Source organism: Nuphar pumila, chromosome 2 (genome assembly GCF_984573655.1).
Source record: "Nuphar pumila chromosome 2, dmNupPumi1.hap1.1, whole genome shotgun sequence".
NCBI classification, from domain to species: Eukaryota; Viridiplantae; Streptophyta; class Magnoliopsida; order Nymphaeales; family Nymphaeaceae; genus Nuphar; species Nuphar pumila.
The window spans coordinates 40605408-40622013 of NC_143250.1; the positions used below are offsets into that span (position 1 = coordinate 40605408).

At 38.9% G+C, this 16606-nt stretch overlaps 1 protein-coding gene across 1 annotated transcript; it reads right to left on the bottom strand.

Moving 5' to 3' along the window:
* Positions 1–1536: 1536 nt before the first annotated feature.
* LOC149845321 (phospho-2-dehydro-3-deoxyheptonate aldolase 1, chloroplastic-like) lies at positions 1537–5875 on the bottom strand. The gene is made up of 5 exons (XM_089995692.1): positions 5369–5875; positions 3088–3365; positions 2664–2940; positions 2117–2362; positions 1537–2005 (listed from the first exon to the last, which is right to left on the bottom strand). The coding sequence occupies exons 1-5, from the start codon at positions 5813–5815 to the stop codon at positions 1748–1750; spliced, it is 1506 nt and encodes a 501-aa protein (XP_089851818.1). The 5' UTR covers positions 5816–5875; the 3' UTR covers positions 1537–1747.
* Between the last annotated feature and the right edge of the window lie 10731 nt (positions 5876–16606).

Here is a 16606-nt window from a genome sequence, read left to right on the forward strand (position 1 = left end):
CAATCTTTAACCAGCAGATGATATGTGTCAGTAAAAATATTCAAATAATGAAACAATATTTTAAACCCTTTTTCAAAAACATTAAAAAATAAGCCAAATCAACGAATCGATTTTGGCCGATACAATATGAAACAACAATGACATGTAAAACTGTCTGTGTCCACGATACTGGGCAAATGAAAAAGCAAGCATAATTATTGCATGACAGCCTTCTAACCTAAAAATTAAGCCAACATCCATGGTGCCATATTTACAAAGTGCGAAGGAGAGTAAAGGCATCTGGAACAGTTTTCACAGGCAGCATCACAGAAACGTTGGTTTAGTTTTCAGATTATAAGGTTTCACTTAGCGACTGCAAAATTTGAGTACAGGTTCATGAACTCCAAACCTTGAGCAATGGCAGCCAGGTTCATGACTTTCATGTTTGTGGGTATTCTTTTCTATTGCATGTCAAAATATAGACAAATCCTTGCCCAATTTGGCATAGAATGTAGGTCCCGCAGAAATTTAGAATGGCAATATAATCATGTTTTAGGATCACCTGTGACTTGCAATAAAATTTCCCACAAGTTATTGAAATAACAATGTTACATTTTTATACCAATAACAACTTGAAAAACTCGCTTATTTATTTATTTATTTATTGGAGAGGGTGGGGTTTCTCCCCAAAAATATGCACAAGGTTTTCACCCTCTAGTCCCAGTTATATATACTAGCTGAGAACAATATTGGTGCTTTATGGCAGTTTAAATTTTTAGGTAGCATGATTTTAGATTAGTTCAATTACCCAAGTTGGAAATTTGGTATGCCCACCAGAGAGTACACCCAGCTTCTGCCGCATGGAAAAATCGTGCATCCTTGGGTTTCGAACTCATGTCGTCCCTTCAGCTTGGTGACTTTCGCAAATCATCCTTACCAGATGATTGAAGACCTTTAGGGCGAAAGTTCAAATCCAGTTGATACCCATATCTTCCCAAATTAAGATATTTAAAAGCCAAATTGTCCAACATTATTTATTGACAGAGACCCAAAGTTCATTCACCCAAGTCACAAATTTATACAGTTTTTATCCATAATATTAGGCTAGTACATGGACAACCTACTTATAAGCCAAAACAATTCAAGAAGAAAAAGAGATGACACAGCAAACAGACATACAATCAACTTATTGAAAATGAACTTGTTTTGTTTTTCTATTGATATTTAAAAACCAAGAACGATTAGCCGCTCAACTGTCACAAAGATACTCCAACTTTATCCTGTGTCGTGTCCCTCAATATACTAATCATGTTGAAAAATTACAAACAGCGCATCATGTGTCCTTTTAGCAAGTATATGTGACAGCTTCTCAAGCGTATGTTGAAGTACAGAGAATAACAATTAAAGAGAATGCATGAAGAAAGCATCTCAACTAAAACCATAATGATAGTTTGTGTACAAAAGATTAGGCATTTTTTAGTTCAGAAAAGAGGAGCTACACATTGTATCTCGTTTGGACAATGAAGGAAAACCGAGCAGCCAACGTAGACCAAGATAGGAACCTTGAAGCTTTACTCTTATTGACACATCTAAATACACAAGGAAGTTTCATGAAAGTTCACAAAGAGTGCCTCACGGCCTTGACAAGTTACACAAATCCATTTGCTCACCTTACATTGCCGCAAAACCAAAAAGGAACAAGAATAGATAACCTCTGAAAGCCAAATAGCAACCTTTGCTGCCATTAAAAAGTAGTAAAAGAATCTACCTAATTGAAAAGAGACCGGCACGACCTGATCCTTCTTTTCCTCAATCTCTGAGCAATTGCAAATGCTAGCTCCAGAGACTGAGATGCATTGAGTCTAGGGTCACAATGGGTATGGTATCTAGAATTCAAGTCATCATAAGTAATGGTCTTTGATCCTCCAACACACTCAGTAACATTCTGTCCAGTCATTTCCAAATGCACACCTCCTGGGTGGCTCCCCTCTTGCTCATGCACATCAAAGAAAGCTCTCAGCTCGGCCTACACAGGAAAACAGCATCAACATCAGAAATGATCTATAGAGAAGAAATAGAATAATGACAGATTCACAAAACAACAGCAATTAAGTTCCCTGTGATTATCAATTCTTACTCTGATTGCATCAAAAGAACGTGTTTTCAAGCCACAAGGTGCCTTGATTGTGTTTCCATGCAGTGGATCACTGACCCAGGTCACGACAAGTCCTGCCTGACGCACAGCTCTTATCAGGTGAGGAAGCTTGACACGCATGTTTTCTGCTCCCATCCGGGTGATTATAGTCAATCTTCCTGGCTTGTTATCAGGGTTTAAAATCTCACAAAGCTTCACGAGTTCTTTTGGATCCATCTTATTACTAACCTGCACATCGCATGAAAAATTACATAATGATGAAACTGGTTAAGATTATTGAAAGAAAAGCATATTCAGAGAAGGTATTATGATATTCAAGCAAAAATTCTGAACAGAACTGCTGAACTCCTAAACTATTAGGGAATTCTAAAGAATCAAGGTTTTATACAGAACGACAAAAATGCTTAAAAAAAAATTTGACAGCCCACAGCAAGCACAAGCAAATTTGAAGCACTTAATTATTTCATCTAAAAAGAAACAGATAAAATATTTCAAAGCTTGCAATACATGTTAAGATCATAAGCATCACCTTTATGCCAAGAGGATTGGCTACACCACGGAGGAACTCCACATGAGCCCCATCTAACTGCCTTGTCCTCTCCCCTACCCAAAGAAAATGAGCTGAACAATCATAGAACAGCCCAGATGTTGAATCCTTCCTTGTCAATGCTTGCTCATAAGGCAGTAGAAGACACTCGTGAGAAGTCCAGAACTCTGTGGTGGTCATTATGGGATGTTCCATAGTAAGACCAGCAGCTGCCATAAATCCCAAAGCTTCATCCACTCTCTGAGCAAGCTCTATAAATCTGTTGTAAATAGGATGATTCCCCAATATGCCAATGATCAGCTTGTATGATGAAATTAAAAAAAATTGATGATTTAACTTACGAATCATGACATGCAAATTCTAGGCAGAACCATCCAGTATAAGTATGAGGATGACTGCAACGTACCTTTCACCTTGTTCATTATGCTCAGTGAAATCCAAGTTCCATTGGGTGACCCTCTGCATAGCAGCATATCCTCCTGTAGCAAATGCTCGAAGAAGATTCAAAGTTGCTGCAGACTGGGTATAGGCACCAATCATCCTCTCAGGATCTGGGGTTCTAGATTTCTCATCAAAGGCATCCCCATTGATGTTATCTCCCTGGTAACTGGGAAGCTTCACTCCATCCTTAGTCTCAAATGGATCTGATCTGGGCTTAGCAAACTGACCAGCCATTCTTCCCACCTGTCATGCAATAACATAAACCCAGTTAGGCCATCAATCCAAAATACAGGATTCAAGTTTACCCCATGTGGCCCCAAGGAAACACAAATCCACACCACCATCCCACAAAACAAACTCAAATGCCCGAAGCCTTATGATGAAGCTACGGGACACCAGCATAAGTATCAAGCATCGAACAGGTAAGATTGCAGGTTAAATTTAACATATAGCTACAAAACCATAGCAGAAGGGTCACCTGGAAAAGAAATAGCAAATGAACAGTAGAGAACTATAGGTCTAAGGCTCCAAAAAGAAGAAAAAAGAAGGTAGATAAATCCAATCAGGGGTAGGCCGTCGCCTCAACAAGTCGTCAACTGTAGGCAAGCATCGGAAACGATGTTAGAGTTTACTAGTAGGGCTGGTAAACGAGCCGCACGAACCGAACAGGGCATGTTCGGGCTTGGCTCGTTTACTAGTGGATTGAAATGAGACAAGCCGAAGACGAGCTGGCTTGTGTAAAAACATTACATGTTATTTATACTTAGTATATACTTTTTTACATATTATACTTGAAAATATATATAACTTTTTATAAATTACACATAACAGTCCATATTTTATGTATATATATATTTCATTCATCATTCCTTTTTATATATATTTTATGCATTATTTCTTTTATATATTACACAAAATATATATTATCCATAAATATATATATTTTATCTAAACAAGCACTCTCGAGCCGAGACAAGTTAAACACCTTGTGTTCGGGCTCGACTCTTTAAGCTAAATGAGTTGCTGGTGGCTCGGCTCGGCAACTATACGAACGAGTTTGTGATAAGCCAAACCCAGCCGAGTCACGAGCTGCTCAGTTCGTGTACCACCCCTATTTACTAGTGCAAAATTACACAAAAAGAAATCAATCTCTAAAATTACACCATAATAAATCAATCCCTGTTAATGGGTGCATCACAAAACCAACATCACACTACGTCAAACATCCTCTAGTATTAGATGTTTTAACAGTCAAAATCAGTAAAGGTTCTAGAGGATAGTGACAGAACGGAAAGAAGAGCCAAAGAAGAAACACCATTAAGAATCATATCCAATGAATTGAATGGGAGAGTGTGCATGCACATGAATTAACAACAGCAGTGAAATGAAACATTTCCCCCATGCAGAAAACCCAACCCACATCTAGAAATTGTCAAAACCTATTCGAGTTCAAGGACCCAAATACAGAGGAGAACGAACCCAACCCATAAAAATCAAGAGGAAGCCCATATCATACAAAAAGGCATCACCATAACAAAAGCCTTATCGACTTACGAAACAAACAAAAGATAATCAGAACCCCCAGGAAGAGTCTCAACATTAAAAAAAATAACAAACAAAAAATTGGAAGTAGTATATTCTAGATACAACAATATATAAAGGAAACACCAAAGTGAAAGATCAAAATATACTCACTCAAACGCCCAGCTTCCAGAGAAGAATCTATGAAGAAATAAAGAATGTCTCCCAAAAAGTTTCACAATCTGAAGAATTTACAAAAAAGCACACAACCAAAATAAAATAAGAGAATAAATTTTTTATTTTCATAAAATTTTTAAAAATTATGTTGTAACAACAGCTAGAAACAAATAAAACGTAACAGCATAAAACAGAACCTTGAAAAGATCAAGATCAAGATCAACCCCGAAAAACGAAATAAAAAACCCAAATATAGGCGCTCAATCAATACCCAACTTCTTGGAAAAAAAAACAAATCCAACACACCATCATAACCACAATATGGAGAACGGAGCTAGAAATATATAAATTAAATACCACAATATACACGCTCAATACCCAACTTCATCAAAAGAACAAAAACACCACAAGGACTCGAAACAAGAACAATGGCACCAAAACATTTACAGAAACAAATCAATTGGCATAAAAACACGATTAAAAAGAAGAAGAAACCATATTGAATTCAAACGCCAGAGAGTAGTAAGAATCCGAATAAAGCACAAAACCTTGATGACGGGCATCTGGCAGCCGAACATAAGGACGACGCCCATCTGCAGGATGACCCTGAACGTGTCCCTGATATTGTCGGCGCTGAATTCCTTGAAGCTCTCCGCACAATCCCCTCCCTGCAGCAGGAACGCCTTGCCGACGGCCGCGGCCGCGAGGCGTTCCTCGAGCTTCCGCGCTTCTCCGGCGAAGACGAGCGGAGGGAAGCGCTCGAGGCGCCTGAGGGCGTCGTCGAGCTCCTCCTTGTTGGGGTACTGAGGGATCTGCAGGGCCTTCTTCGTCTTCCAGCTATCGATTGCCCAACTCCAGTCCAAATCAGCCGTCCCGGGCTTCAATGGTTCCGCGGAACGGACTGCGCGAACCGAAACGCTGGTTCTTGGGTGGATTCTGGGGTTTTGGAGCATGAGAGGGACTTTGGAGAGGTACCCATTTGCAGAGATCGCCATTTTCCCAAGAAATTTCGCGTCTCGGAACGATCTCTCTCTCTCTCTCTCTCTCTCTCTCTCTCTCTCGCTCCGCTTTATAAGTTGGAGGTTATATATTTGACATTTATTTCAATGTAAATATCGAGAATGCTATTAAAAGCATCGTACCTTTGTGGATAAGGTGAAACAGGGATTCTTTTGGGGGATACGTACCAAGATGTCCTTTTGTGTCAGTTTCCTTTTTCAGTGCTTGACTTTATCCTATGGAGCTTCAAAGTGGATCAGTTTAATCAGGTCGGCCGGACCCGGTCAAAACAGGGCTCAGCTGGACCAGGCTGACCTGTTGCCCACTCTTTAGTTAAGCTCCTAATGGTGCTTATCAATGGATTGGGTTTTGCTTAGTGAAAGTAAACGTAAAGTTGACAAATTTGTTGTATCAAAAGTGTTCCTCTTTGGACTCAAGGGGTTTGGCGCAGTGGGATGGGTCCTAGACTGTTTGACAGGCAATTTAGGTTCAAATCTCATGGGTGTCACCTTCCAAGCCCAAGCTTGGTGACTCCTTGGGGTCGAGGGGTAAACCCTTAAAGTTTTAGGCTGACATGGACAGAGACGGTAAGTACAGTAAGCTAAGCCAGCACGGTTAGGTCTTTGCGCTTGGAGCGGTTTTCTCAAATTAAAAAAAAAAAAAAAGTGTTTTTCTTTGATATTAGTCCTAAAAAAAAAAACCTTAGAGTGTTTTTACATGAATAGAAAATTCAATTTTGCATTAGTAGGCCAAAATAGTAAGCTTTGCTTTGTGGGTGAGAGCACTATAGGTTAGCAGGACTTGTAGGTCTCTCCATTTGTCTGTTTCTCCATCATTGCTAGTAACACAGTAATCTTACTGGGATGGTCTTGTTCGACGGTTCGACTCTTCCACATCTTTGGTTTAGGTTCTCTTGTCCTATCAATATTTTATTTTGTCCTTTCCTTTTTCATATACAGGAAACCAAAATAAGGACTAGTAGTAGCTAGGATGGTAAGTGGCAATTCCAGAAGTGGCAGCTACCACATTCTAAAGGAGGTGGTTGTCAATTTCATGGTGTAAACAGAATGTCACTTGGCTCACTTCCCATCCCAGCTACCAGTTTCCAAACAGCCACAACGGTAGTTTGGCCAACATTTTGCCAAATGCATTAACTCCTATCCTAGTTCCTAGATTCCAAACAATCAAGTTTTTTTTTAGGTGACGAATGTCAAACTTAGGTCTCTATTTGACGGTTTAAAAAAAAAAACAACCTGTGGCTCATATCAGAAATTTGATAAAGGGCTGGTCTCCAAATAAAATGTTAGCTCAAATCAGTTTTTTTTTTAAAGGAACAAAACCATCTGGCCTTTTAGTTCATTGGCATAAAACCCTAATTCTCCTTTGCTCGCCACAAAGTACAACCACCTTAGGCCTAAGGGCAAAAAACACATTTATGGGTTTTGAACTCATGACATTCATGAGTCACTCTTTCCAGATGAGGGGAGCCCTTAAATCAGTGTCAATGTGGCACATTGGTATCTGCTGAGAAAACCAACTAATAAAAAAGCCTAATATTCTAACCAAAATCAAATTAAGCAATATTCATGGAACCTAATGGTAATTAAAAAAAAAACCTAACTAAACATGTATGTCATTCTAAAAAACCAAATCAAAATCCTAATTCCTACAAACATTATAGATTATGCATTTATGTTAATTGATAACAAATTTCTACTATTTTAATCAAAATCAAATCACGCAATATTTGTGGATTAATGCCTAATGGTAATTTTAAAAAAATAAAAAAACTCTAAAACCATAATTAAACATTTATGTTATTCTAGAAAGTTCAAATCAAACCCTAGTTCTTGCAAACTTCATAATTATGCATTTATGTTAATTAATAAAAAAGCTCTTAGTATTCTAATTGAAATAAATTCATGTAATGTTCATGCCTATTGGTAATTTAAACAAAACACAAAAAAACCCTGAATCCATAAACTACACATATATGTCATTCTACAAAAGCCGAATCAAAACACTAATAACTATAAACATCATAAATTATGCATTTATGTTAATTGATAGGAAACCCTAATATTCTAACCAAAATCAAATCATGGTTCATGCCTAATAGTAATTAAAAAAAAGCACAGAAAAACCTTAAAACCATAACTAAATACTATTTCATTCTGAAAAATAAATCAAAACTTCAATTCCAACAAATATAAAAAATTATGATTTATATTAATTAATAAAAAGCCTAATATTCTAACCAAAATCAAATCACACAATATTCATTGATTCATGCTTAATGGTAATTAAAATACATGCAAAAACCTTAGAACCATAATTTATGTGTTTATGTCAATATAAAAACACCAAATGAAGACCCTAAATCCTAACAAACATCATTCATAAATATGCTATTTTTGTTTTAAACAGTCATAAATATGCTCATTAAAAAAAGCAAAACTTCAAATTGAATATTTATGTCTTCTGACAAACCAAAATAAAAAAAATAAATAAATTCTATCAAAAATCAAAGATTTAGGGATTTGATAACAAAAATTAAGCATTTATTAATGGAATCATGCTTAATGATAATTGAAAGAAAAATAGCACTAAAATACCTTAAAACCTTAATTACATACATATTCAAGTCATTCAAAAAAACCTTAATTAATACTCAAAGTCCTAGAAAAATCATAGATTTAAGCTAATTGAAAAAAAACCCTAATATCTTAACCAAAATCAAGCATTCATTACTCATGGCTAATTGAAAAATAAAACACACGAAACCTTAAAACTCTAACTAAATATTCATAGTATTTAAAAAAAAGCTACATAAAAAACTTAAACCCTAACAATACATTAGGTTAATTGAAAAAAAAAAACTGAAATCAAAACCATATCAAGGCTTGGGTTTGAAAAAAAGAAGAAGAAAGAGACTCGGTGTCTCAACCACCAGAGCTAGGGGCGTACACCAGAAAGGTCGTCAGATGATAGACGACCGAACCCAATCTAGCAAAGTTGAGAGAGAGAGATCGTCATTTAAGAATCATTATGAGGAACGATTTGGGGGGCACTCTCACTCGATGTAGAGCGATACCTTGTTGGACTGGGCATTGAGTATCTCCTCATAGTCCAACTTCAATTATAAGCATTGCACCTATTATTGGTGTTCATCCATGGAGGAGCAACACCTAAACCCAACGCTACTGTAGGTCTCCTCCTCCACCCATGTGCAGTTGTTGCAATCACTCTCCACCAGCATCACCTTGGGATAGAACACCTAGCTCTTTGGCTCCTCAGAGTTATGGTCCTTGTGCCAAAGGGCCATGTCACTAGAGCCATTGGGGTGTAGAGAGAGAGACAAAGATCAGGGATGTGGGAGGAGTGGTGTTGGTCGGGTCTAGGTGTGCCCACCCTGACCAAACTTTACAAAGAGTTAGGGTAGGCACTAGCTAGCCACCTAGACGGGTCAGGGTGGGCACTGCCCACCTTGATTCAAACCTCTTATTGGAAAAAATTCAGGTTTGGGTGGCTCCATCCCTGGCATCAAGTGACTCCATTCTTGGCAAAAATAAAAAAATTATATTGTACAATATGATTTTGGGAGCTGGGGAGTTTTTTTTTAAGCCAAGAAAGACACCCCTCCCCCCTCAAGATCACCAAATTGGCTGACCTGTGATTGGTAAACCCCTTGAGATCTCCCCCTGCCCACTGAGGAGTACACCCAATTTTGACCTTGCAACAAGGGACACTGCCTTTGGGTTTCAAACTTGTGATGTCTTGTCAACTTGATGACATTCAAGTAGCCCCTGTTGGCATATGGGTGAACCATGACACACATATGCAATATGGTCAAGATGGCTTCATGCATGCGCATCATCCAACGTTTTACAAAACTTACTATTTTGAAAATTAACTACGCACATTTGGAAAATAAATTTGCATGTTTTACAATTTTTTTGGAATCCCATGCATCTCATTAAAAGACACAGGGCTGATCTATATAAGGTAGTTGGGATAGCATTGAGAGCCATCCCAAAATTAAGCAGAATATTGATTGCCCAATTTGATCTAGCCTTTGCAGTTTCAAGGTCCTATAACGTCGTAAACAACTTCTTACCCAATTGCTCTGTCTGCAACTTATTCATACCTGGGACCATCACTGGTATTAGAGCACGATGTTGAATGTGTTCTTTTGCACCTAGGTGTCAGCGGAATCATCCAACATCATACACTTCTAAAGAGCATCATTCGACATTGGCTCACAGTTCTCTACATCGATGACAAATCTATTTTTCAACATTTCTATATGCACGACACCAAATCTAGTGACCTGCACACAAAAAAACATTTCTTTTGGATTAGCTTTTATAGGTAAGTGGGTTTCATTTTTTTTGAACTCGTTTCTAAAAGAGTTGCAAGAAGTTGTAAAGCTCTATCTTCTCTCACTATACACTGAGAGAATTAGCACTTGTATTTATAGATCAAAACTACAATACAATAAAACAATAAACCAAGAAAACGATAATGCATATAGTACACAATATGTGGGTTATCATTTTATGATAATTATTATCATAAAATGGCTGCACTAAGAGGAATCCAGATTATCTTTTTTGATAATCAAAGAACTTTGGACAATTCTAGACTCTTGAGTTGAAACTAGACTCTCTGAGTTTAGACTCTTCCAAATTATCATGTCGGCACTCTTTATCATGCCCCTGCAAGCTCAACGTGGGGTCAATAACGTTGAGCTTACTCGAAGAAAAGTAAACTGCGAGAATGAAAGAGATTTAGTCAAGCCATCGGTCAGCTGGTAAGAGGAGTGGATGAACTAAACTTAAAGATGTCCCTTTTGCACATGATCTCGGACAAAGTGAAAATCAATTTCAATATGTTTTATGCGGGCATGAAAAACTGGATTTGCTTCAAGGTTGTCAAACCATAGAATAGGTGGAGAAGTGGGCACACAACCTAGCGCATGGAGGAGAGACTTGAGCCAAAGAAGATCCGATGCAGCACAGGCGAGAGACTTGTATTTAGCTTCAGTGCTAGATCGAGTGATAGTATGTTGCTTGCAAGAAGACCAAGAGACTAAGTTGAACCCTAGAAACACAGTAAAATCACTCATAGACTTTTGATTATCAGGTTTACCAACCCAATCAGCATCGGAGAAGCCACTAAGCTGACGAGAAGAGGACCGTGAGAGGAACATGCCATGATGAATAGTCACTTTGATATAGAGTAGAATATGTTTGACAGCAGACCAGTAGGCAATTGTGGGCTGGTGCATGAACTGACAAACTTTATTGACTGCAAAGGCAATATCAGGCCATGTAATGGTGAGGTACTGAAGACCGCCTACAATGCTGTGATATAAGGTGAAATCGTAAAACGATGGTGCATCATCTTTGGATAGCCGAGTAGTGCCACTTAGAGGAGTAGAGATTGGCTTTGCATAAACCATAGAGGCTCGACGAAGTAAATTAAGTGCATAAGCACGTTGGGAGAGAAGACGCCCTAACGAACCATAAAGAACTTCAATGCTGATAAAATAATTGAGACAACCTAGATCTTTGCTGAAAAATGCAAGATTAAGTTGTCAAATGAGTTGCAGGATAACAGTAGTAGAGCTGCCAGTGATTATAGTATCATCAAGATAAACCAATATATACAAAACCAATCTACTATCTTGAAGGATAAACAACGAGGCATCAGAGAAAGAGATGTGAAACCCATGATTTTTGATGAAAAATGCAAGACAAAGTTGTCAAATGAGTTATTAGATAATAGCAATAGAGCTGCCAATGATTATAATATCATCAAGATAAACCAATATATACATAACCAATCTACTATCTTGAAGGACAAACAACAAGGCATTAGAGAAAGAGATGCAAAACCTGCGGGACTGAAGATAAGAGTTGAGTCATTGGTACCAGGCATGGGGAGCTTGCTTGAGACCATACAGGGCTCGATCTAGCTTGCATATACAACGGGAAAAAGCAGGGTCTTCAAAACCAGAAGGTTGTGCTATATAAACCTCTTCATAAATAAGACCATTTAAAAATGCATTATTAAAGTCCAACCGATGTATAAGCCAACCTGACGAAACTGCAAGAGCAAGAACAACACGAATAGTGGTGGGCTTCACAATGGGACTGAATGTCTCAAAAAAGTCAACATCTTCCTATTGATGAAAGCCCTTATCAACGAGACTTGCCTGGTAATGAGCTACAAAACCATCAACATGTCATTTAATGCGAAAAAAACCATTTAGAGCCAACAATATTATAATGAGTACGGGGAGGAACAAGGTGCCAAGTGTGGTTAAGGTGAAGGGCGTGAAGCTCTTCCTCCATAGTCATGCGCCACTTGGAGTCAAGGTTAGCATGTTTGAATGTAGTAGGTTCGGGGGTAAGAAGAACATAGTTAAGGTAAGCAAGGGACAAAGGGTAGCGGGTAGTGTGGTCAAGGTACGAGGTTTAAGAGAGTTGGTCATAGAACGGGTGATTATGGGGTGAATGTGATCAGGTGGGCGAGTGACAACGGGTTCAGAAAGAGGAGAGGAAGATGGTAGAGGGGAAGAGGAGTCAGGTGGGTCAGGAATAGGACTCATGGGGGAAGAAGGGGTAGATGAAGAATGAGGAAGGGAAGTACTTAGCATGGGTCCAGGTTTTTATAAATGTTCTTAAACCAATTCTTTGCCTATTTTGTGAATAATTTACGTATAAAAATGCATGCATAAACATAACATAATTCAATGTAAATCCGCGTAAAAATACCTCCCTTGAAGAGTGTGCTAATCCAAAGACAAAAAATTCTCAAAATATCTTTGAGAAATTTTTCCTCCAAATAAGATGTGAACCTTCGACGATCCTCATGAGTGTGCCGTTCAAAAAAGTGAACAACGAATCTGAGTAAAGGAGAAACCTGGTCAGTCTTGAGGGAATGAGGTCAGACTAGAAGGAAACTGGGTCGGCCTAGAGGGAAACCAGATTGACATAGGGGAAACCGAGTCAGTCTAGAAGAAATTGGGTCAGCATAGGAGAAACTAGGTCAACCTTGGGGGTGAACCGAGCAACTAGGGGGGGAATCAAGCCACTAGGGGGTGAATTGGACCACTTGGGGGTAAACCGGGTAGGGTACGACCAAGGAAAAGTGAGCTAGGCCAAGAGGGGTGGCAACCACCAAAATGGTAGTCCAAGAAAGGGTTAAGAAAGAGAGGGTTGAGTGTGTCTAAGGTGGAGGGGAGGTCCCCTTTTAATAGGGGTGGAGAGGTGCCTTTTGAGAAGATGGGAGAGATCATGGTGTTGCCAAATGCAAAACCATGGGTAAGAAAAAACCATGAGCTATAGGGAAGGGGATTTGGATTTAGATCTTGGCATAAGATTCATATCTCAATCCAATTGGCCCAACTAGGTAGGTTTTTGGTAAGGTTAGTTGGGTATTTAGTTAGCTTTTAGTTATGATTTTCTAACTAGGTCTTAATAAACTTATTAATTTACCTTTTAATATAAAAAAAACTTATTTATAAAAAAAAAATTTATAAAAATATAAATAGTTGACTGAACTTTGTCAACAAAAGTATAGATGACCATGACCCTTAGATTGCTGTGAACCTTGCAAACTATCAAAATTATCAATATACCCTTGAACTTGTTATGGATGTTTTACGAACTCTGATTTTGATTAATTGATGTGGACGCAATAGTGCACTCGAATTGCAAAAGATAGGTCATCAAAAATATCCATTCTATTTATAATGCATTAGAGATATTGAAAAATTATCGATGTCCCAATTCCGGCCTATAGGGTTATGAAACTTTTTTTACAAAATTATTACCAAGGTGATGGTTGATAGAATGAGGAGCGCACTAGATCAAATTGTCAGTTGCAATCAGCAGGCTTTCCTTAAAGGGCGTATTATCCATGATTGTATATAACTCGCTCATGAAATGGTCGATGTTATGGCGTCAAGCAAGAGAAAGGAGGCCATTTTTTAAAACTGACCTCGCCAAGGCCTACGATAAAGTGGATTGGGGATTCCTGGAGAAATTGCTGACCTTCTTAAGGTTTGCTCAAGAATGTATTTAGGAGGAGAAACATGGTATGTGTCCTGCTCCCCATCTTTTGCGGTTGTCATTAATGGGGAGGTCAGCCACCAATTCTGGCCCAGCGGAGGCCTCAGACAAGGGGACCCCGATCTCATCCTACCCCCTCTTTCCTCCTTGTTATTGAGAGGAGGTTGTTGAGGCATCTCAACCATTAAAGTAGAACATCACATCATATCATTTCGGCTTTGATTGCCACTTTTATGCAGACGATGCACTGTTTTTTTTGTTAGAGATCGCAATCAGTCCTTCGTCCAGCATTTGTTACATGAATTGTCAGTCTTCCAGACCTCATCAGGCTTGTAGATAAGCAAGGAGAAGTCCCTGTTTATCGTGTTTAACATGTCTCACAGTAGGATGGATTATGTATCTCGAATAAGCGGATGGGAAAGTGCAAAAAATATGCCTCTTTCTTATGTTGGTTTATCTCTTTTCAAGGGCAGACTATGTAACCACCATGTATTGAAAAAGTTCAGGGCAAAGTTGGATTCGGGTTACATCCTTACCCACGTGAGTAGCCATGGACCTTGGCCGGTTCTTGATGTTTTTAATTATTACAGTGATACTAAATGCTTTTACCTACTCTCACTTGTCCTCATATCTCCACCATCAATGTCAAGAGGCCTTTTTTTTTAACTGCTAATGACAGTCTCAAGCTTGAACGGAAGAAGGTATTCCTTGGTTAAATCTGGTTGTGAAACTTTTGTCACAGCCTACAAGCATTATCAGTCTAAAATATATGATAAAAGCTTTTTCTTTTTCTTTTTTTTTAAGATCAAGGAAAACCCTCACCGAGAACGGGATCACTTAATGGGTGCACTTCCCTACAAGGTAAATCTCCGAGTTGAGGACACAACCACCCAGTCTTACATGCCCCAACCTTGATAAAGCAATGACAGCCCCCATGCACCACCAGCACGATTCGATCATGGGCCTTCAGCTTGACATAGGGCCCCGTTGATCACATGGGTAACCAAAAATATATGATAAAAGTTGCACCAAATAAAAATTCAGTCAAGAATCTCAAATTCTCAATTAGAACCGCAACCTCTCAGCAATAGAAAAGGCTAGCTCTACAGACTGATATGACATCCTTCTTTTCCTCAACTTCTCAGCAATAAAAAAGGCTAGCTCTAGAGACTGAGATGCATTGAGTCAAGTATCACAATTGGTATCATATCTAGAGCTCAAGTCCTCATTAGTAAAGGTCTTTGATCCCCCAATGCAGTCAGTATCATATCTGCCCAGTCACCTCCAGGCACATCAAAGAAGGCTCTAAGCTTAGCCAACACGAGAAAACAAGTTGACATAATCTTCAGACATGATCTAGAGAGAGAAAGTATAGCAATTGATACTCTTCACAGTGATGAACAGAACTTCACCCGTCTTCAAGCCACAGAGAGCCTTCATTGTGTTCCCATGCACGGGATCACAGACCCAGGTCACTATGAGCTCAGTCTGGTGCACAACCCTTATTAGATGGGGAAGCTTGACACGGATGTTTTCTGCTCCGATCCGGGTGATTATGCTTAGCCTGCCTGGCTTGTTAATTATAAGGGTTTAGAACCTCACAAAGTTTTACAAGCTCCTTTGGATCCATCTTATCACTTACCTATTGTAGCACATAAGAATCTACGTGATAAGTAGGTTATAGATTGTAAAAGATCAAGCACAATTTGAAGAAACCGATCATATCATGCATGAAATTCAAGGCAAAATCCTGAACAAGATTACTTGTAAGGAGTTGTGAAGAACCGAAAAGTTCTATGCAGAATGACAAAAATTTCTTTACAAATCAATGTAGGGGTGTCAATGGGTCAGGTTTACCCGGACCCGACCCGTACCAAACCCTATAGGGCCCAGGTATGTCGATAAATAAGAAGACCTGATTAAAAACTGGGTCCGGACCAGGTCTGATTAATACATGCATCTGCGTATAGTTTGTGAAATTTTATACCAGACTGAGGCCCGACATGACATCTGATTATGACCTATAATTTTTTATGTAAAAATGATAAAAAAATATTATTTTACCTGGTATGGCCTGGGTTTGTTTCATGAAATTCTTATTGGGTTCGGGTATGGTTTCTCTTATGGTAGGTCCGATTATAACCGAGTCTAAACCCGATACCATACCCAAAACTCGAGGCCAGGTCTGGTTCCACCTGGGTCCAAACCAAACCGAACCCGTTGACACCCCTAACTATAAGTAGAACCATTTTTTTTATATCAAGGAACCCTCGCGAGAACCGGGTCACATAATAGGCAAACCTCCTGCGAGGTAAAACCTGGGTGGTGTCACCGACACCCAAGCTCTTACAGAGCCAACCGGTTAAAGTATGACAAATATCATGATATTCTCTAGAATATCACAACATTCTGACAGGTCCGAGACCTCGCAAGAACCGGGTCACTTAATAGGCCCGCCCCATGCGAGGTAAACCCTGAGCAGGGTCACAGACACCCAAGCTCTTACATTACATAGCCCACCAGTTAAAATATGACAAATATCATGTGACAAATGTCATGACATTCTCGAAAAATATCACAACATTCTGAGAGGCCAGAGACCTACTTTTTTTGGTAAATAGTCACAAAACTAGAATTGGCCACAAACGAGAGCAGATCAAGTGATTTGCCAAATCACTTTTAGAAAAGTGATTTGACATCGTCACG

Excerpts from the sequence above, each read along its gene's own strand:
- LOC149845321 (XM_089995692.1), bottom strand. The coding sequence starts at position 5,815 with ATGGCGATCTCTGCAAATGGGTACCTCTCCAAAGTCCCTCTCATGCTC. Across the intron at positions 2,363-2,663 it reads CCAATCCTCTTGGCATAAAG|GTTAGTAATAAGATGGATCC; the intron begins GTGATGCTTATG and ends TGCGATGTGCAG. Across the intron at positions 2,006-2,116 it reads GTTCTTTTGATGCAATCAGA|GCCGAGCTGAGAGCTTTCTT; the intron begins GTAAGAATTGAT and ends TTTCCTGTGTAG.